The sequence below is a fragment of the Cnephaeus nilssonii genome (assembly GCF_951640355.1).
Source record: "Cnephaeus nilssonii genome assembly, chromosome: 1".
Taxonomy (NCBI): domain Eukaryota; kingdom Metazoa; phylum Chordata; class Mammalia; order Chiroptera; family Vespertilionidae; genus Cnephaeus; species Cnephaeus nilssonii.
The window spans coordinates 54,733,378-54,756,268 of record NC_137072.1 but is presented as its reverse complement, the minus strand read 5'-3'; the positions used below and the strand labels follow the sequence as shown (position 1 = coordinate 54,756,268).

The window sequence follows — 22,891 nt, the reverse complement described above, 5'->3', positions numbered from 1 at the left end:
ATAGGATATTTCACAGAGTTACTATACCAAAGCTGTAGCCTAATGAAGGGTGTGTGAAAAATGAAGCAATGCAAAGAAGACTCGTCTCATGGCAAATGACTACATGAAGAAAGCCAGCTTATATTAATACACATTTGTTTGTGTCGCATAGGCATATACATTTGCCAGAAATTCAATAACCATCACAGACTGCCCAGCTCATATGCAAATAATTCCTCTTTTAGGTTCTGAATCTTGGAGTTCAGAATAAACCCCTTTATTAACACAGGAAAAAAAATCTCATAAATTATACCATTAGGATAAGGGGGGCAGAAATTACTTATTTCCACGGAGATGAATATTTCTCCTGGAGTGTTTTTAAACTTATTGCAAATATAACCTTGTTCTCTATTAATTTCTGGTTTATTATCATTAGGATTTAAGTCTTTGCAAATAATGAAATGAAAAACACCAATATTCTTAATTTAATCACCTGAACAGGAGGGAAAGAGGAAAGTTGTGGTAACACCCAATACAACCTTTTCAATAGATGTGACCTCTATGGGATTGGTTCTAAACTACTCTCATGATTCTCAGCATCTTCCTCTCTCTCCATGAACTCAACTTGCACATGGCTCTCACAGCTTCTTCGAGCACATGAGCAGGGGAAACAACAACCCACGTGAAAGGCGTATGAAAGAATTCATTTGTCTCCCAGCAGCCTTGCCTTTTCCTCCAGCAGTCACTGCCGGCATTCTAATTCTACATCAGTGCTTCCAAATTGCTAAATCGCAGCTTTTAAGTTTCAGGTGATCATTTTTGCCCTCAGGCTTAACAAAACTCAAGGAAATTGTTATGAAAGCTGCTGAAGTGGAAGTGGTGGGTGGGAAGATAAAAGAATGCAGCAGGGTTGCTGGAAACTAATGCTGTGGTCTTGTCCCTGCAACCCCCATCCATGTGGACAATATAAGCACATATGATAATAAGTGGAAATTCATATGCTGGCTATGTTCAGCTGCAGACATCATCTCCTTCCAATGGCTCTCCAGACTGTGGGGTCCTTAGCCCTGAGAAGGCGTGCCCCACTGGGCTCCCCTCTCTGCCCTAGTCCAGCATCTGTGAGGGCTTCTGCAATTCAGAAAGAATCCCCAGTGCACAGCAATAACTATAAGAAAATATCAAGTCTGGGGAGACCCACTTTGGGGCATCATTTGCTGTGCTGGAGGTGCAGGTGGTAGAGGAAGGAGAGAATTAAAGCACAAACAAAGAAGTGGGGCTCCTTTTCATCAGAGCCCAGACTAGGTGCGAAGAGGCTGAAATGAAAGGTTTCCAGGGTAAAGGACAGCAGCTGAGGGAGCATCCCTCGGGTGGCTCAATAGGAGTTGAGTCTTTGTGAAACACAAAGGAGCTGTGATAAAATCAGGGACTTCGAGAGAGCAGGAGAGACTTAGAAGAAGTGCTCTGTGAAATCGGATGTGTCAAGGAGCGATAAATGAGGCCTGGCCGGTGGGGATCAGTTGGTTGGGCATCGTACTGTGCACCAAAAGGTTGCCGGTTTGATTCCTGGTCAGGGCGATCCCTGGTAGGGGGCATCAATGTTTCTCTCTATCTGTCCCTCTCCCTTCCTCTCTCTGTTAAAAAAAAATCAATAAAAATATTTTTAAAAACTATATATATATATATATATATATATGAATAATAAATGAAAGGATTGCAGAGAAGCAGGGGAAAACATAAACTTAGGGCAGATATCTTGAGATTATAATAGACTCAATTAGCAATTTATGAATTTTTAGAGCAACTCAACATTCTGGAAGTAGAAGTTGAAGGCTCGTTCAGTGGAGGTCCTCTTTAGCTATGGGAATTAGAAAAACCTGCGGCAGTTCCAGACGGTAAGACATTTCAGAGTGGGAGTGAGTTCCCTGTAGATATGGCTGTGAGTAGATAAGGCTTTGTGGATCAGGAGACTGCAAGAGGTTGAGGGAGTTCTTCCTTACAAACAAAGGGAAGTTGCTTGCACCTTGTGTATAGAGATGGAAGGTCATGTGATTGTGGTCAGAAAGGAGCAGCTTCATAAATGGAGATCTGGGTGTGGTTGTAATGAGGATGAAATCTACAGTGTGTCCACACTGTTGGATAGATAATATGGGATGATGTGAAGGCTACTAGAATAAATTTGGGCAAAGGAACTGTGATTACGTGGTGACTTTGAATTTGAGAGGATTCTGGGAATAAAATGAGTAGAAAAAAACACCATGAGGCAATTCTACTAGCGTGGGGATATACAGGGTGGGGCAAAAGTAAGTTTATAGTTATGAGTACGGGAAACACAGAGTTTACTCCTGTGTTGTTACTTACGAATTACAACTGTAAACCTACTTTTGCCCCACCCTATATATTAAGGGTATTCTGCACCAAGGAACTAAAATGGGTGGTGAATAACAGAGTAACATAAGAAATAATAACAGAACAGAGAACTAGTCCCTGAAATACAGCGATGCCCAGAAGTGGTCATGGGGTATGAGTATTGGCACTTTTCCCTCCAGGTCCTGCGGTTAGTTAGAGGGTGTGGTCCTTACTGTAGGGATGGTGAGACATGTCCTGTTGCAGTTAATGTGAACAGGTAAGGGAATGAGGAAGAGAATGATTTGAGGATGTAGGAAAGTTTGTCCTTAATAGGATTGAAGTTCCAAAAAGATCTGTGTGTTTTGGATAAGAGTTCTGAATCTTGGCTGCACAATGGAATTATCCAGGAAGTGCTGAAAACAAAAATAAAAACTAAAACCAATACCCAGACCAATTAGATCAGAACTTTTGGGTTGGGATCCCAGAGCAAATCTTTTTTAAAGCTCCCCACCTGATTCCTCTGTGTGTGGGATAGAGAGCTACAGATTTAGGACGAGCATAAGTGAGAAGTGGGGTAGGGCTGAAGAAGGAGGAGGTATTTGCAAAAGACAGTGTTTATGGATAACAGACAATAGAGAAGTAGGGATTTGGTAGAGAGACTGGTAGGGAACATCGGCAGGCAGGGTGCCAAAAAGGCAGAACTGAGGTAATGAAGGGCCTTTTTCTGGGTTTATCGGCCCCCAGTTTCCAATTCCAGTTGGGTTGTGGCTGAACAAATATTCTCCTTGTTAAGTTACCCAACTTAGACTGCTCAACTGTAACTAGCATTTTGGTATTTCTGCACTATTCAAAGGCCAGGAGGTGTAAGACGCCTTATCCATTATTCATGTTTGTTTCAGGCTAAATGCTGGATCCCCAGATGCTGAGAATTTAGAGATGTCTACTTGGAAAGCCCTGACCACAACACAAACTGCTCTTGGGTTGTTTTCATGGCTTAAACCTGTGCGTCAGTCTTTCTTGGTGTTGACCACTAATTAAAATAATCAAAATTATTTATAGACTATTATTTTGTTTGCATGGATGTGTGTGTGTCTGTTGGCAAGAAAGGTCAAGAGAGCCTGAGTATAAAAACTATGTGTGTGAATACAAAATACGTGTATCAAATATTTCAAGTATGATGTAGATCTTCTGCAATGATTTTCCTTGGAATCATTAAAAAGATTCACCTTAATCAGATCCCACGACTCCTCTACAAATACACTTTTCCCTAAGAAAAATTTAAGCCTAGGATGGTTTCTATCCTGACAGAGCCTTAGAAGTATCACATTTACAAAGAATATAAGAGAAATAACCTTAGGCTTTACACTTGAGCTGTGTGTTCACATCACTTATTCAACATCAGAAACTCCTACAGGCTCAACCACCGAAAATATATCCAGTGACTGACTGTCTCATTCTCTTCGTGGACCCAACCTGCCACACTCAGTCTTCATGACCCAGAAATACTCTCTGGATAGAAACACCAGACGGAAATACCCTGATTTTCAGAAAAATTGCTTTACTTGACACATTTTTCTTCCACTTCTCGTCTTCCTTCTCTGGGTGCTCATCCTTCAGAAGCTCCTTTGAACGCTTCCATTCACCCTCCCTGGCAATGCCAGGGCTCCCTTTGGTCCCTATGATCTAGGGCAAGCAGGTCAAACTCACTGCCTGTGGGCTGCATGCCTCGTTTAGACAAGGGAGTGGCCCTTTGAGAACCCACTTTAGGATTGGAGAGTCCAGACTGCAGCCAGAGGCCTGGGAGTGAGGCGTGTACTCTACACTCAATAGCTGTGTGACCTCAAGCAAATTACTCAACCTTTCTGTGCCTTGGATTGCACTTTTTAAAAATGGGATAATGATATCTTACAGGGCTGTTGTGAAGATTACATGGGTTAATAAAAAATATTTAGAAACTTGACCAGCACATAGCAAGTTCTCAGTAATGTTTATTATTTTTATTATTTTCTCCCTCTTCTCTCCCTGGATATTACCTTTTATCACCATGGATGACAACTATCAATATACAATTGGTTCCTGAGTCTCTATCTCAGGATTTACTCTGTTCAGAGAGCCACACCCATATTTCTATGCCTTGGGCATTTTTCTCCTGATATCTAATTCATATCTCCAACTCAATACACCCAAAGCAAAGGCACCAGATCCACACCCAAGCTGCTACCTACCACCTGGGTTTGCTACTGTGACTTGAGGCGGGCTTGCTCCACGCATTCAGTGTTAGTTAGCAGGCCAGCAAGAGCTACTTGAACAGGACCTTCCTCACCTATTCTCTTCTTCGCATGCCTCTGTCATCACCCCAGGTCTTCCATGCTTTTCTTCTTAACTTGACTCTATCTTTCCACTGACATCAGACTAATATTTTAAACATCTATTTCCAACCATGTCTTTCTTCTGTTTAAATTTCTCCAGTGAATCTCCATTAACTCAAGAAACTGAATCTCAGGTCCTCTACCTGGCAGTCAAGGTTCAGCCAATAAAACTCCCATCTATCATTCTAATATGCACCAATAGAGTTTGTGTTCACTGCCCCCTCTGTTTCTTCATGCTGTTCCCTTCACCTAGAAATCTTGTATTTTTTCCCCCATTATTGCTGGTCAAACCATATTTTCTTTAGGGCCAGTATAAAATGTTAGCTTCTTCTCATATTTCCTTAAAATAATATGATGCCTCCCTCTCTTGAACTTCCATAGAACTTTGCATTCATCAGTGGTATTTATCACACTCTGACTTGTCTCCTAGTCCTTGGCATGCTTCTTTTATTCCTCCTTTTAGATTGTAACTTCTCCAAAGGCGCTTACTACATCCTTTACAGCTTCAAATGGGATACAATGAGTGGCAATAATGGCACCAGGTATTAAGCTCATTTATTCTGCAAATCAGCAGCCTGTTGTCAAATGTTCAGCCTCTCCCTTGCACTCCTCATAAAAAGAATGGGAACGCATATAAATGCAGTAGCACACAAGAGGAACATACAGTGTGAGCAATTACGCCAATTCCTTTTATAGGAAGAACACAGCTGCGATAAACATGGAAGCAGTTTATTTACCATCCACAGGTCTCCTTGCCAAATTCTACCTTCTTAATTTTTCATTAAAGAAAATCAAGGAAGGTAAACAAAAGTAGCTCTTGGGAGGGATCAGTGTAGTGGAAACAGCTCATTTACCAGCCTCGTCTTAGAGAAATGTCTCATTTTTTTAAAAAAAAATTGCATCTTTTGAGGCCAAACACTTGTGTTCACACACTGGACACACATTGACTCTAGGTGTGCGCAGCCAACCTTTGGTGTGAAGGTGAAAAGGGCAAGTCGGGCAGGAGCCACTTACCTTCAGGGCATCTTGGGTGTCATCCAGACAGTAGACTCGGACGCTGTACTCTAGAGAGGAGCAGCAGAGTGGCCCGAAGATGGCCAGCTTCAGGCGCTTGGCGGCCCCTTTGGTGATGGACTGGCCGACCAGGGTGTAGGTGCTGAGGTTCTCTGTGAGGAGGTGGCAGGCTTCTGCATCCAGCTGAATGTAGCAGGGGGTGGTGAAGTTTTCCTCTCCCACCACCACCACATCCTGTGGGACAAGAAGGAAGGGGCGTGGCTGAGCCCTGAGGACCCTGATGCGGACCAATGGTGGTAAAGGCCGCAGGACCTCTTCTCCTGAGCTTTCTTATTAATTTTCCTACTCTTTTTTTTTCTCTTTCTAAGGCTTTATCATCCCTCTATTTCCATCTGTCCTTGTTATCTCCCTTACTTCCCTTGCCTTTACACTGCTTATATTCTTTATTTAGATGCCATTTATTTAGCATGTTTTGACCTGAGAATCTACATAAAATTCCAAAACAAATTCATGAATTATCTTTTTTTTTCATTGTAGCTGTATTTATTATGTGTTTATGAGAATTTAATGTTTTAATCTCCAAAATATTTTTGAGACCAAAAGTACTATTTTATTTCAATGCAATTATAGCATAGTCATTTTTTCTTCTTTTTCCTAAAAATCTAGGGGTTTGAAAATAATTAGAAAACTTAAGGAATCATGCAATATCATTCTACTGTGTTCTTCCAAACTCACCTGCCAATGACTTTCTAAAGCAAAACAACTACTTTTCCTCAATAATCTGGGCTGTTGGACTCTACAGAAAGCACAGTATGGACAACTCCATGACTTTAAGACAATTTTCTGTGTTATTTTTCATGTAAGCCTTTAAATATTCTATCCTTAGATGTTGAAAATATTTAGCAAGAAATAAAAATAAGTGGAAGTGATGAATTTTGTGAAAATAGTAACTCAGTTTTTTTAAAAAATATGTTTTTATTGATTTCAGAGAGAGGCAGGGAGTGGGAGAGAGGGCTAGAAACATTAACGATGAGAATCATTGATCAGCTGCCTATTACATGCCCTCTACTGGGAATGGAGCCTGAAACCTAGGCTTGTGCCCTGACCGGGAATCTAACCATGACTTCCTGGTTCATAGGTTGACACTCAACCACTGGGCCATACAATTTTAAATTTATCCAAATGACACAGGCAACAGAAATTATCTGAAAGAGCAAGCATAGAATCCATAAACCAAGGGTCACAATTCCACATGCTTCCCAAAACATCAAGGTGATAGGAAGACAATAAGGAGTGGTGGAGACTGTGGTAAAGCAGGACATGGGCCTGTCTAAAGAGCCGAGTCTCCACTTGGCTGCAGCCCTTTGTAGCTTGGCATAAGTTTAGGGCTACTGAGCCTACAGCCTTTAATTTTTCAAGAGAAACTGGAAGTTTAGATTTTTATGTGAAATCGTCCTTTTATTAATTCAAACTTAAAAGAAAATTTCATGTGGGAGAAATACATGTGCAGGTACAACTCACCCTCTGCATTAGGCTACTTCATCTCTACAGAGGCAGGAATTATATCTACTTTGCTTCCCACTGTGTCTCAGTGGGCCTGGCTGATGGTGAGCAAATGGTTATTTGTCCAAAAAGTGAAGGAATGTTTCACCATAAACTGAGTCCCTGGGGCTGGACAAAGATCTGAAAGAAGTAGCCCCCTCAGGTGGCTGTTTATTAGCGAGGCCTTGCAACATCATCTGAGCTCCAGTAAGAGCTGTCTTTTCATAGCATCCATGAAACCGTTTCTTCAACTGAACCTATACCCAAAGATGAAGTTCAAACTGAATGGGAAAAGCTCAGCATCTCCAGGTTTATTCCAGCCCAAAAGGACACCTGGCAAGAAGCTGCTTTCTCTAGCAGGGTGAACGTCAGCCTCGGGCATCATCTAATCATGGCATGTTACAGAAAGCCTCCTGGAAGATATGGTCAAGAATATAGATGTCCCTGTCCCTGTCCCAAATCTAAGTGTTTTCATAAGGACTGTCCTCTTCTCTTCACATCTCTTTCTTTTCTTTTATTATTATTATTGATGTTATTATTACTCAAATTATTATTATTATTATTATTATTATTATTATTATTCAAATGACCCAGGCATAGTGTAATTGTGTAGAGAATTATGCAATTTGGGGTCACTAATTGTGCAATTTGGAATGTTTATGAGATAAATCATTTAAAATTTAATTAAATTAAAGTTAGATTTGGTTAAGTCTGGTCTTAACTCAACATAGAGTATATTCCTAGACTTCAGTCTTGGACTGGAGGTCCTCTAACAAGGAGTGATCCCCTCAAGTGGCTGAAAGAACATGTCCATAGCAGGAAATTCCAGTCAATCCAGGGGTGCTCTGCTGCTCTTCTAAGTCTAATATGACTTTTTCCTAAAATATTACAGTCTTGAATATATATGTATAGCTTGTTCAAATGTTCCTTTCCTAAAAGAAAAATATGATATGTAATCACAAAATATATAACATATAGATTAGATACTTGTCTTTGTAATGATTACACAAAAATACAGGGGTAGCTTTTTAAAAGTATTTGATTTTAAAAAATTGTTAGGTTTTGATAAAAAAATTCCTGAAATGTGTTTTCCTGAGAATAATCTAAAATGTAATTTTTAGTTGGCTATTTTCCATATAAACAATAGACACTGTTTATTCAAGGGATAATAATGAAACTATACAAACGTTTAAAAAGGTATTAGGTATAAAACCTTCATGGGAAGCATAACAAATCCTCTGGCACTTAACTGTGGGTGCTAACTGAAGGGTTCTGATGTCAAGAACAGGATTTTCTTAAGGCTCTGTCCTCAAGAAGTTAGGATGGCAACAGCCACAGAGAGGCAAGATGCCACAGGTGTGCTTCATCCTAGTGGCGCTTAGAAGACTGTTTCTGTAAGAGCCTAACATTTTCTGAGCCAGGTGCAATGTTTCTTTACCTGTAAATTTAAAATTTATATATATCCACCAAAACATGTATGCACACTTTAATAGCTGATAGCTCAATTGACTTTTTTTTTTCTTTTTAGTCAAGACTAAGCTTTGAACAAAGGAAATTCATCTTAACATGCTACTGGAAGTTTAAAAATGTAGTTGAAGTTCAAACACTACCTTTATAATTACTCAAAGTGTGTATACATTTCTGGGGACACAAAATATCCCCAAAAATGTATACACATTTTAACAGCTGATAACTCACTTAATTTCCACTCCTTTTCAGGTTTAACTGATTTAAATAATGGGTGAAGCCAGACTAAGCTTTGAACAAAGAAAATTTATGCACTAGATTTTTTTATGGGGACACATAAGAGATAATGTTTACGGTATAAAACCGGCAACAGCTGATGAATCGAGGACACACAAATGATGTTTGATGTTTGTGATTCCATTGCTTCGCATTATCAACAGTGCCGGACCAGAACTTCATCAGTCTGAAAATAGGCATTGATTAAAAATAATTTATTCATTTCTGTAGATTCTTTTCCATTTTGAAAGTGAACTATATGTTAATAAACACTGATTTTATAATCAAAGTGTATATAAATAAATTTCCCTTCCCAAGGTACAGTATGTATATTCCAAAATGTGTAAGATTCCTAAGTGCACTTTCCCTATGAGCTAGCTCATGCTTGACCATAATTTTCTGTGTCTACCAGTCAACAGATAAAGCATTCAATAAACAGTCTGTCTTTCCCGCCTTCCTGCCTCTCTCCCTCCTTCCCCTGTCTCTTGATCCCCTTTCCCCATGTTCTCTCTCTTTCATTTTGAGTGTAAGATAAAATTCCATCCATGTTTTGTTTTAAAGATAAAAGCCTTCCCATGCTTGGTCCTGCTTATCTGAATGGATTGCTCCTGAATTCCATCTTTATCCCAACAGCCGCTCACCTCCCACTGTCCCTGTGCTGCCTGGTTCTTGAGCTGTATCTTCCAGTCCTCGGTGTTGGGGTCTGCGCAGTGATGCATAGTGAGGATGACCGGGCGGGTCAGCAGGGCTCCCGGAGGCCCACAGCTCACCACAGGGGTCAGGAGTGTCTGAGTGTCTTCCATGGGTGGCCTAGGAGAGCACAGAACAGCATCAGTGACATTTCCATAGCATTTATGTGTATGTACTCTGAGATTTTAGATCTAAAATTGAACAGTATTTTTGGAGGAGTATTTTTTTGGGGGGCGGGGGTGGAATGGGAGTTAAGGCAGAACCAAACTGGAAGACATGCTCTTTATCCTGAGACTTTGATCTTGCCAGACTGGAGGTCTCTATGATAACAGTGGGTCTGCCAGCATCCCTTTGATCCCCTTCCCTCAGATACAGGTCTGCCTTTGGAGACTTCCTTTGAAATTCATGTACACATAATTTCAGGATGGAATGAGAAGGAACAGTACTTAGGAGGTTACATAACCATGCTTTCTGGTAACACTTGCCATTGGCCTCACAGGGTTTTAAGTACTTTTGTGTTTTGGGGAACTAACTTGAAAAAATACTTCAAAAAATATCACTTAAAAACAAGGACACCCTAGAGCTAAACTTCCTCCAAATGATTTTTGGGAACAATTCAGGCTAGAATAGCAAATTCATTCTTTCAAAAGTGACCAGACAGACTACAGAATTGAATTTCTACAGTAAAATGAAATCTCTCTCCTTGTATACTTCATACTATGAGAGCCTAAATAGAAAAACAAACCCTTCAAGATCCAAGATCTTTATTTCACATCTCTCTTTTTTAATTGCCTTAAATCTTTTCTCCAACAAGATTGTAATCAACAAACAAATGGATAAATTAACCCAAGTTATCAGTTGGCATGTGAAGATGTAGTCCCAAGATGTTGAGTGGATTGCCCCAATTCTCACCACTCACAGTGCTATAGCTGGGACTAAGAACAATGTCTTCTCAACAACAGTTCTCAATATTACTCTGTCAGCGAATGTGGCTTAAGTATCACTGGCTCATATAATTTTAGAGGAAGAAGGGTCCTTGGGATCAATAAGTACCATCTTCCGTCCAAAGCAGGAGCCTCTCTATAATAGCTGACATGTGGTTTTTAGTTTTTCAATTTTTTTTTCATCTATTGATTTTAGAGAAAGAGAGGAAGGGAGGGAGAGATGGGAGCGTGGAGGAGAGAGGGGGAGAGAGAGAGAGAGAGAGAGAGAGAGAGAGAGAGAGAAATATCCATTTGCTACTCCACCCATCCATGTACCCATTAGTTGCCTCCTGTATGCACCCCAACTAGAGATCAAACCCACAACCCTGGTGCATCAGGATGACACTACAACCAACTGAGATACCTGGCCAGGGCTGGTTAGTGCTTTGACACATCAAAAATTGTACTCCACGACTGCAGAGGCTCATTTCATCTATTATCAACTTATATATACAACACATTCTTATTTAGAATGAACACAATCTCCCTTCCTGACTCCTCTCAATAAATCCTTGACCTGCTTTCTTTCTACTGTGGCATAAAAGCCTTTCAAATATTTAGAGATTGTTATTATGTCTCTAAAAAGTCTTCTGTATTTCAGAGCAAACGTTCTCTCAGTTCCTTAATGTTTTAAACTTCAGCTAGAAAATCACGGTTTCCCAATCTCTCCCTATATTTCTACCTTCACTTTCATATAGATGTCTATCAGTGTTTCAATATCTTCACTAATGTGAGTCATCTTGGAATGAATGTAATGCTCAAGTAGACAGTACAGGAAGACTACTATTTTCTGGGTTTTGGAATATGTAGTTTTATCAATACCTCACAAAATCATTGCCTTAGGTTATTCTCAATCAAGTAATTATTTATAAATATTTTTAGTATGCTTGAGTTAGATGGGAAGATGGATATAATATGGTTAAGCATCTTCTGTATAAAATGAGGCAATAAAGCCCCAGGAAGGTTGAGTAATTTGTTAAACTAACCAATCATGTATTTCTAACATGAAAGGCTCTTGGGCTAAGTCTCTACAGTTATGTGTTTGCAATGATGATGGCTTTTGAACCTATGTACAGACATTTATATTTAGCTCTTTAATTTCACCTTAATAGTTTCAGGCAAAATTTCAGGACATCTATTTCTTAATGCTATGTCTTTCCTCCAAATATTGGCTGTCTCACCCAGTCTTTCATCCTCCATAAATCTGATATGCCTGCCACTTATGTTCTCATTCCAATCACTGGTAACATTGTAATACAAGAATAGGGCAAGAGACAGAGACCTTTTCAAGGGCACCACTTGAGATGTCGCTCCGGTCTGACATCAATACTCTGAGTTATTTAGTTCAGCCAAATATAAACCCATTAAAATGCACATTGTCTTGTTCGCCTCTTTCCATTTCATTCATGTGGATATTGCAGGGACATATCACATTCCTTTATAATGGCAATGGGCACTTCATATGGATTTTTCTCTACTCTTTACTTGTGGTTCATGTATTAAATACTACATAATCTAGAAGTTAAGTTATCTCTATGGCCTCATTTAACACTCAATGAGCGGTAGCAGTTGTTACTATTTTTTTTTTAAAATACTGTTGGAAGAAAAGTCTCCACGGAGCTCTCACGTTTTTTGCACATTCCTGTCTTTGCAAAGCAGTTGCATAGCACACACCTTGGAAGATAAGACAGTGCTTACCTCTGGAGTAAATGGTAGACATGCCTACTTCTCATGATAAAAGACTCAGGTTTCCTAAGCCTAGGAGTCCTTTCCTGAGCTGCAACCTCCGGGTGTGTAGATGTTGTTTGGCCCTCTTTGCATCACTCCTGTAGCACCTGGGCTCAGGAAACTGGCACAAAAATGAGGATACTCTGGATGGCGCTGTGGTTGTGAGGAATGAGTGCACTTTGTCCCTGACTAGGATTCTTGTGCCATGTGTCAGCGTCTACAAAACTGGCAGTCTACTTGGTAGCTCACAAATAAGGTTAAATCTTAGTTCTTGACAATTATTTTTATAAGTTCTGAGAACTCAATTAAAATTTGGCATATTTTCCCCTTAATAAAACTCGGCTGTCACTGCTTCTAGTCTCGTTCTAAAATTTTACTAACATCTCGCCAACCTATGGCTTCCCCCCTCCCCTTCCATTTAAGAAATCAACAATTTTGACTCCTTTTAGCCTTTTAATATCATCTCCATTCTCACTTAATAACAACACAGTTTTATTAAATCTAAAGTTATCAAGGTACTTGGAAATGTACTTATATTTGGACTTTTAAGGTTATTGGCAGCTTAAGAACTCATTACTATCCTCTTTGCCCCTTCATTTTCATTTCCTCTTAACCTAGTTTTCCCTCTTTCCTTCCAATCTGAAATTCAACCTCTTAGATCATGAGTGAAGTTTTGCTTTTATTGTGTCATAGTTAATATTACACTATCTGCCCTGAGCTTTTTAAAATTCAACTTTTCCTACCAGAGAGAGTGGTGATGGGAAAGCAATGATTGCATTTTCCTAAGCACTACTCTTACCTTTTAGTTGCAATTATACCTCGAGCATTAAACTTTTCTAAAAATATATTTTATGTAATTTAATTTTTAAATTGAATTTATTGGGGGTGACATTGGTGAATAAAATTATATAGGTTTCAGGTGTACAATTCTATAATACGTCATCTGTATATTGTGTTGTGTGTTCACCACCCCAGTCAAGTTTCCTTCTGTCACCATTTATTCCACCCTGCCTCCCATGCCCCTTTCTACCTCCCACAAACCCTCTTTCCCTCTGGTAATCACCATACTGCTGTATGTGTCTATGGAGTATTAAACTTTTAAGGAAGGAAACTAAAGTGGAAACCATTTCAAGTGGTCCTTGCAACACAAGTGAGGATTGGAAACAGCTGTCCCTCAGTCTGCTGTTAGCAGCAGGTGCTTGAGGCAGAAGGAGGAGGGGTTCTTCTCATCACTGAGTTGGAACAGAAGGGAGAAGACTCCCTGCTGGCCCAGGGAGCTGTCAGACCTGCTCTCTCCAAGCATAACCCTGGCATGCAATATTGATGGGCGCCATCCTTAGGGGATGGATAGCAAGAAGAGGAAGGGGCAGTAGGTGTCAAAAGAATTTATTAACTCAGTGAGGTGCAAGAATGTAATGAATAGGGAAGTGGTGAAGTGAAATTCATAACAGGGCGTGAAAAACAAAGAAGCAATAATGATAGACATCTTTTCTGTGTTTTCAAGATGAAAATGGTGTTGAAATTGGAAACATTTGCAAACACTTACAGGAGCGACTTAGGACCAACCGTTAAGATTTACCAAAGGTCAGAGTGTTTAAATTTACATTTTTTAATTTATATAAAGAGATGATATTAAAATCCATTACACAAAAATAGTAGAAAATAAATATAAACAGGTCTGATTCACGTGTTTGCAGAGAAGGGTTTGACTCTTTTATATCTCGTGTTATGTAAGCTATTTAAGCAAACATTGAGTAAATATTCATTGCAGATGATATGGAAATGAACACAAAGCAAAAATTAGCTGCAGAAGCAGCAATTAAGTAGAATTTCAGTAGTGAACACCGATTAAACTTTTACAGGCTTTTCAAAGCCCAATAACGACAATATCACGGTAACGCTGGGTGGGTTCTGAGGCCTCCAGTACCAAGCTGTGAGACAGGCATTCCCATTTCCTGTCAGAGGGCTTTTCTCATACTTTGCCTGCTGCTATCAGTGAGGGGAACATCTCTTACACAGAAGGGCATCATTTACAAAACTTTCACAAGAGCGATTGCTTTTGCTGCTCATGGCACACCTGTAAGGTGGTTAGGATAAGGATTTACCTTACCTCTTTTTCCAGAAGAGGAAATAGAAACCCGGAGATATTAACACACCCGCCTAAGGCTGCACTAGTCACAGGCAAAGCTAGAATGCAAACAAAATCGTTCGGTTTCTTTCACCTAAAGGTGTATTTGGGGTTGCTCATCTGGGTTTAGGGCCTGGAGGAAATTTGTTTGCCTGTTTGCTAGAGCAGGTTCAGAGCTGCTTATCGAAAAGAAGCCGTCTCCATCCACCTCTGTGTGGGCCAGATGCCTTCTAGTAACAGGCATGTCTTTTGTCAGGTGCTCCAGGGTGACAATCCAACCCTAGGCTCAGCTGCCTTTTAATTTTTTTAAATTAAAAAAAAATATTTTATTTATTTTTTACAGAGAGGAAGGGAGAAGGATAGAGAGTTAGAAACATCGATGAGAGAGAAACATCGATAAGCTGCCTCCTGCACACCCCCTACTGGGGATGTGCCTGCAACCAAGGTACATGCCCTTGACTGGAATCGAACCTGGGACCTTTCAGTCTGCAGGCCGACGCTCTATCCACTGAGCCAAACCGGTTAGGGCTCAGCTGCATTTTAAAGTGGTTTCACATATAACTGGCAACTTGAAATATTTTAACTTTAGGTATCTGACAGGGAATATCTACCTCACTTGCTATCAAAAGCTCACTTGAGGGGAAAAAAAAAATTATGACCCTATGTGGCTTGGCTCAGTGGATAGAACGTCAGCTCATGGATTGAAGGGTCCCAGGTTTGATTCCGGTCAAGGGCACGTATTTCGGTTGCAGGCTCAATCCCTGGCCCTGGTCTGGGCCTTGCAGGAGGCAACCAATCAATGTGTCTCTGCCGCATCGATGTTTCTCTCTCTCTTGTCTCTCCTCCCTTAGGTGAGAATTAACACCTAAAAAATTAAAAAAAAAATTATTTAAGTTATTCTAAAGGGAGTGTCACCAATTCCCTAACCTAAATATATCCCCAGATTAAGAAAGAACAGCTGAGTATCGTGCCCCGGACTGAATTACTAAATCCTTGTGTAATTGTTTCACTTTATTTATACTTGGACTTTATACCATCCACTTACATTGCGGGCCACTGACAGAAGCAGCCCTATGAAACTCATTGCTGTCTCTATTATAAGGACGTTGCTCATTGTATTAATATGGACACATGGATCTTATAACTTACTACGTCCCCCTCTTGAAAGCTTTAAAATAGTAAGTCCAAGGCCTAGACCTGTTACCAGAAATATGCTGGGAACATTTTATATTTTAACTCTTATCTGACTTTACCTTATCTTTTTAAATTTTACTTTTCCCATTTTTTTATCCACTTATTAAACATTTTTTTCTCCCATTGAAAAGACAGTTTTCATAAATCACCTTGAATCATTTCTTTGTAAGTAGGATTTCAATAAATACACACTGCAGAGAACAGTAAGAGAATAAGATTTAAGTTTACCTGGACTCGTCTCCCTTCCCCCTGTACCTTTAGTTTCTTTATAGCTGTTCCTTCAAAGGGAGAATTTAGGGTGCTACTTAAAAGGAGAATACCTTGGGTTCCACTGAGAAATTATAATGTGAACTGTTTACAAAGTTCCAAACTACATGTGAAAATGAATGAAAGCTTCCTACTATATAATTACCTACATAAGAGATTTTGGCTCACTATCCTAACACATTATTATTTATATTCAGTAAATATATATGACTAGAGGCTTGGTGCATGAAATTTGTGCATGGGTAGGGTCCCTAGGCCTAGCCAGCAATCAGGGCCGATGGGGGCCTTCTGGCTGCCGGCTGGGGCCTTCCTTCATTCCATGCTGCCCCCTGGTGGTCAGTGTACATCATAGCGAGCGAAGGTCAAACTCCTAAGGGGACACTTTGCATATTAACTTTATATATATATATAGATTAGAGGCCCAGTGCATGAAATTTGTGCATGGAGAGCAGTCCCTCAGCCCGGCCTGCACCCTCTCTAATCCAGGACCCCTCGGGGGATGTCCGACTGCTGGTTTAGACCCGATCCCGCAGTCAGACATCACTCTCACAATCTGGGACCTCTGGCTCCTAACCACTCACCTGCCTGCCTACCTGAGTGCCCCTAACCACCTCTGCCTGCTGGCCTGATGCCCCTAACTGCTCCCCTGCTGGCCTGATTGCCCCTAACTGCCTCTGCCTGCCAGCCTGATCTCCCCCTATCTGCTCCCCTGCTGGCCTGATCACCCCCTAATTGCTCTTCCCTGCTGGCCTGATCACACCCTAACTACTCTCCTTTGCCAGCCTGATTGCCCCCTAACTGCTCCCCTGTGGACCTGATCGCCCCTAACTGCCCTCCCTTGATGGCCTGATTGCCCCCTAATTGCTCCCCCCTGATGGCCTGATCACCCCCTAACTGCTCTCCCCTGCTGGCCTGATTGCCCCTAACTGCCTCTGCCTGCCAGCCTGATCTCCCCCTATCTGCTCCCCTGCTGGCCTGATCACCCCCTAATTGCTCTTCCCTGCTGGCCTGATCACCCCCTAATTGCTCTTCTCTGCTGGCCTGATCACACCCTAACTACTCTCCTTTGCCAGCCTGATTGCCCCCTAACTGCTCCCCTGTGGACCTGATCGCCCCTAACTGCCCTCCCTTGATGGCCTGATTGCCCCCTAATTGCTCCCCCCTGATGGCCTGATCACCCCCTAACTGCTCTCCCCTGCTGGCCTGACTGCCCCTAACCGCCTCTGCCTCAGCCCCAGCACTGTGGCTTTGTCTGGAAGGACAACTGGAAGATGTTCAGAAGATGTTTGGTCTAATTAGCATATTACCCTTTTATTAGTATATGTTGTTTAAAACTTTGGTAGGCAAAGTTTCTCTTAAGGAGTCAGATAGTGGAGATTTTAGTCTTTGTGGGCCAACATCGACAATATTACATAGGTGCTTGTATAGCCATTTAAAATGTAACTAAGTAAAAATCACTCTTAGATTTGTCCAATAATGCAAAAATAGTTGATGGGCAGATTTGATTCATGGATGTAATTTGCTAATTTCTGGTTTAGAAAATTAAATTTACAACTCCTCATTTGTAATCTTCATGTAAATTTGGACATTGTTGTTAGATTTGGAAAACCTCTATCAGGATTCTTTAGAGCGGTTATAAATTTACTACCCAAACCTTTGTGAGCAGAAAGAGTCCTGTTACTAATGGCACTGGAACTATGGGGAGGGGGGGTCTCCCTCAGCCTGGCCTGCACCCTCTCCAATACAGGACCCCTTGGGGGATGTCCGATTGCCAGTTTAGGCCTGATCCAGCGGGATAGGGCCTAAACCGGCAGTCAGACACCCCTCTCACAATCTGGGACTGCTGGCTCCTAACTGCTTGCCTGCCTGCCTGCCTGCCTGCTGATCACCCCTAACCACCTCTGCCTACCGGCCTGATGCCCCTAACTGCTCCCCTGCTGGCCTGATCACCCCTAACTGCCTCTGCCTTGGCCTCTGCCACCGTGGCTTTGTCCAGAAGGATATCTGGAAGATATTACCCTTTTATTAGTATAGATAGTTTTAATTGCTTCACCACTAACTCGCACCTTAAAGTCTTCCTACTGGGATTTCATCCTTTAAAAAAGTACCTAAAGACCATCAATGTCCTCTAGTTGACAAATCTAATAGTTTTTTAATTATTATTCTTTCCTTACATTTTAATTTTAATAACACCTCTATCAACCATTTCTTGAAACTCTCTTTACATTTGGTTTTTCCCCCTATGACACAGACATTTATTCTTGCATTTAAAACATTAATTTGAGGGGCCACTATATGCTAAGGACCATGACAAATGCAAATTCTTTATCTGCCTTATCCTTTCATGTTCTATTTAGTTTCACTCATCAAATCCAAACTGTAAATAGGAATATTTCCCAGAGTTTGTTCCCCAGTTCTCTTTCTGCTTCTGCATCTTTCCCCTGGGAGGACCCGCTCACTGGTGACTTGCCATCTGCATCTCTAGCAGGAATCCCAGATCCCCGCACTCACACACCCTGGGCCCATTTAACTCAGAAACTGTCCTTTCTCTGCTCGAACCAGTTGCTGCTTCTGACCTCTCTCACTGCTCTCACAATTCTCACAGTGCCCAAGGCTTGGTACCTCAGTCTGTATTCTTTGTGTTTTGCATCACTTCTAACCAGTTGTGAAATACTTTTTCTTCTGAAATATACTTCACTTTCCATCCTCCAGACTCGACCTTGGCTCTGTCCCCTCTTCCCTCACACCTAGAGTATCGCCACAGCCTAATCAGGCACCCCGCCTTCCAAGGTGTCTTTCTGTTCCCTCTACCAATTCATCTCACACACCATTTGCCAGATAATCTTCAAAAAGCATTGCTATTCCTGTATCACTTGGTTACTCAAAACCTTTCCATGGCCTCCCCTACAGTTTATTAAAAAAAGTTCTATTTACCTTTATAGTTGCAATGTCTAAATAGATTTTGTTTTTTTAGTATTTTGAGAAAACTGCTAGGCAAGTAGAGAATACACAGAAAGGGAAAAGTAATGTTCATATCTTCAATTCAAATTGTTTTTTGATAAGCGATGACAACGGGTAAAATTTCCGTCTGAGGCTCATGTTTTTAAGCTGCTACTGGAAACAAGGCAAAAGACCCATGTGGGTGCCATTTAATTGTGGAAATTGTATCCACGGGGGGAGAAAGAGGCTTTGCAGCCCCTCCAGAGACCCATAAGGCCGGGGAGGTAGGGTTCCCGGGCACAGCCTTGCAGCTCTGCTCCCTTTTGGTCAGAGACAGCTTGTCCCATCTCTGCAGCTCACTTGGGCTGCTCATGTGCCACCCGTGCTTCCTCGTAGAGCATACTCGGTAATGAGAAGGCCCCTCTCGCCACATTCACTGTGCCACATGCAATTAAGTTCAGGCTTCCCTTTGGATAGTTCACAGTGACAGATGACCAGCTAGATGGGATCCAGCTGGAAAAACACCCAGTTCTGGATGCAATAAAGGGAATGAGAGAGAAGGAAAATGGAGAAAAATAATCCGAATTTCCCATCAATGCCTTAAAGTAACATTCATAGCTCCTAATGTTCTCACAGAGTCTCCTCTGCAAGAAGTTGTCTCTCACATCATGTGAGGTTAGAAGGGTCTGTAGTGAGCAATAGAAAGAAACTGTGGTCCAGCGTACACTAGATAAGAAGGCTGAGGTGTGGCTTTTGCCTGATGTAGGTGAGATGGAGGACTGACGGCATGTGAGAGCGAGCTGAGAGCTTTGCTGTGAGATAACCCAGGTGTGAATTCTGCTTTATCTCACCCTTAACTGTGAAACCTTGGTTACGTGACTTCAGTTCCCCGAGCTTAGTTTTTCCATCATTAAAGTGGAGCTCATCACAACTTGCAGAGTAGTAGGGAGGAATAGGTAAAATTAGAAGGATGCTGAACAGCCTGGCTGGTGTGGCTCAGTGGTTGAGCATCAACCCATGAACCAGGAGGTCACGGTTTGATTCCTGTTCAGGCACATGACTAGATTGCAGGCTCGATCCCCAGTAGGGGGTGTGCAGGAGGCAGTCAATCAATGGTTCTCTTTCATCATTGATGTTTCTATCTCCCTCCCTCTCTCTGAAACCAATAAAAACATACTTTTTAAAAAAGTATGCTGAATAAATGGTAGCTATGTTTGTAGTATGACTACCCTAAAACACATTCTTGTCATTGTGTTTTTACAAGAGCAAACCCGTCTGATTCACAACAGAAAGAGTAACTTTCTCATTTATTGGAGACAGTTATCTTTTTGTGTTTGTTCCTTGTTTCATGGTCTCTTGTGCCTATTTTTTTTTTTTAAGATCTTGAGGTTTCTCTGTCTTCATTTTAACAAACAGAACTTCTTTGATGTACACCAAATTCAATAGAATAATTCCCTCTGCATGTAACTTCAGGTGGTAGGCACGACAAGGAGGGATTTTGTTTCCTTTTCTTTAAAGTCAAAGGCAGAGGAACCTAAAAGCAGAAGTTTGTCACTTTATCAATTTTCTGTGTTCTCTCTCTTTCATCTAAAAGGTACAATTATCCTGGTTAGATGCCGACTAAACGATGGGAAGGGGAACCGTGGGTGGCAGCTGAGAGCACACATCTTTCAGCTTCAGCAGGCCACCTCCGGCTTGATGTTCAGCTAAAGATGATGCTGACCAGATGGAAAATAAGAGGCCGTGAATACCTCCATGCTTCTTGGGATAAAGTACCAGCCAGTACTCATTTTTGTTTAAACAAAATATCCATGTTGGCATGGCCTTGAGAAATGGAAGTACTTAGCACTAACCTTGACTCTGAACACGAGAAAGGAGAAAAACAAAACAACAAAGGGATCTTGGAGTTTGCTAATCTTCATTTCCGCTGCAGCAAGAGAAGGCCTCGGAGGGCCCATGAATGTTACTTTGCATTGGAGAATGAAAAAAATGAATATTTGATGTGAGTAAATATAAGTCTTTTAGTGATTTTCTGTTGCTCAAATTTAAGGCATGAATAATGCTCAAGGAATTTTATTATTTTCTGAGGCTAGTGTTTATGTAGGTGAAAGCACACCACCTGGGGAAAAATGTTCTGGGTCCTACAGATTATAAATATCAGTATCTCCACCCGCGAGCATGATAAAAGAGCTTTCCGGCTACTGAAGAAGAAGTAGACTAAAAGTGGATGTTGTTCTGAGGATGACAGAGGGTAAGAAGAAAGGTATAATGTGTTATAATGATAACCCAATTCTACATTTGTCACTAATGCTTTGTATTCAGAGCTCAGGACTAAAGAGCGGATGCCTTTCCCCTTGGGAAAAAACAGCAGAAATTACATGTAAGGATCATTATTTCAACAACATCTTTTATTTTAAGATGCATGTACTTTGGAAGCATACATCAGTCAGGCCTCTAAAGCACTATTGAATGCATGCACTTTATGTGGGAACTAAGCAAGAAATACCATGATTTGTTAGAGGCCAGACTGAAAATTGAATTTAGGACTTCTAAACTCCTCTTGCTATTTTCACTTAAAATAGCTGCATCTTTATGATTATGACATATTCAAAATGGAACCTTTTGATTCAATCTAGTTTTAATCAAACCTAGCTTCATTTAGAAAGGCCCAGCATAGAATTCATAGGAGGTAAACATAAGAAGGAGGTTGATGACACTTCAGTTAGAAAGGGTCACAAAAAGAAGAATCTACAGGTGAGAAGAGAGTGCGAGGCTGAAGTGGGGGTAGCAGTTACAGGTTTAGGTTTGTCTAATTCTTTGTGACCTTTAATTCTATGATGGGAAAAGGTTGGATTCTTGCACCAGGCCACATGAACCTGATGTCTCTGTGTCTACCCACATGTCTCTCTGATCAATCTATGGGTCATGTTCCTCTGGATCATGTTTCTGGCCTTTTTTACAGCTAATATGGCCACAAGTCTACTTGGGAAGAGATCTCTGGTCTTCTGTCCATTCCCAAGATCTTCAAAAAGTGTCTGCAGCTTCAAAGATCAAGAGCAGTAAGCATTCACATTTATACATCTTGGGAAACAAGGGCATGCCAGAAGCAGGGCACTCAAGACACAATATTTTGGGTTTATTATTTCTATTGTACAATTCTCTTTCAGCTCAGACATGATTGATAAAGTCAAGTGCACCAGAAAACACACACATATTTACCTCATAGTTTCTTTCCTGTGTACAGTCACATACATTTCGTAGACTCTCCCTTGGGGAATGGCCCCAGCGGGAATCAGTAAGCTTACTCCTGAATAGCAAAAGAGAAGAGGAGAAGTTACATAAGACGTATAGAATCAAAGGGAATCTTCACAGAATGCCTTTGAAGCAAGTAAAAGGGAATGAGATTTTGTGGTCATGTAGCCATAAGCCTACTCTTTCTCTAAAGACATGCAGATATTCATGGCTGCCTGGCTTTCTTTCTTTATTGGCCTCATTTGTTACCACAGCTCCCTCTGAACTGTTATAGAATTAAATGGATGATGTGATTTTTTTAAACTCTTGTTTTATTTAAGGAACAGACAGATGATTCCAGTGTCATTTTCCTTGTAAAAGGAGGGGAAGACCAACCACTGCTCTTAAAATTTCAAACAGCTGTGATGATGCATTGTTTCTAATTAAAAGAGAAATGCCCATAGGATTCAAAGTCAGAGAAATACTAACTTCAACAATATAAAAAACATATATTTCTGAAATATCTGGTTAGCATCAGCGTTATTCCGGAACAGAATCATAATTGATGAAGAATTCCTTTCATCATACATAACTGCAGAAAGTGAACAGAACCTACTAGTTGTACTCACAACCCACCAAGCAGGGTTTTACTTAGTTGTGAATTGGTGCCATTTTGTAGGACATTGCATTGACCTCTGTTCTAGTTAACTGTGCCTATAGCAATGGCTTGCAACTTG

The 22,891-nt window shown here is 41.0% G+C and overlaps 1 protein-coding gene across 2 annotated transcripts in view; it reads right to left on the bottom strand.

Annotated features, from left to right (window-relative positions):
- Positions 1-22,891, bottom strand: part of UNC5C (unc-5 netrin receptor C) — a 388,870-nt gene that overhangs the window by 26,126 nt on the left and 339,853 nt on the right. For both annotated transcript variants that reach the window (XM_079773660.1, XM_079773661.1), the window contains 3 exons: positions 22,143-22,230; positions 9,635-9,803; positions 5,709-5,942 (listed from right to left, as the gene is read on the bottom strand). In XM_079773660.1, the coding sequence (XP_079629786.1) occupies positions 5,709-5,942; positions 9,635-9,803; positions 22,143-22,230 (491 nt within the window). The remainder of the gene's footprint in view (positions 1-5,708; positions 5,943-9,634; positions 9,804-22,142; positions 22,231-22,891) is intronic.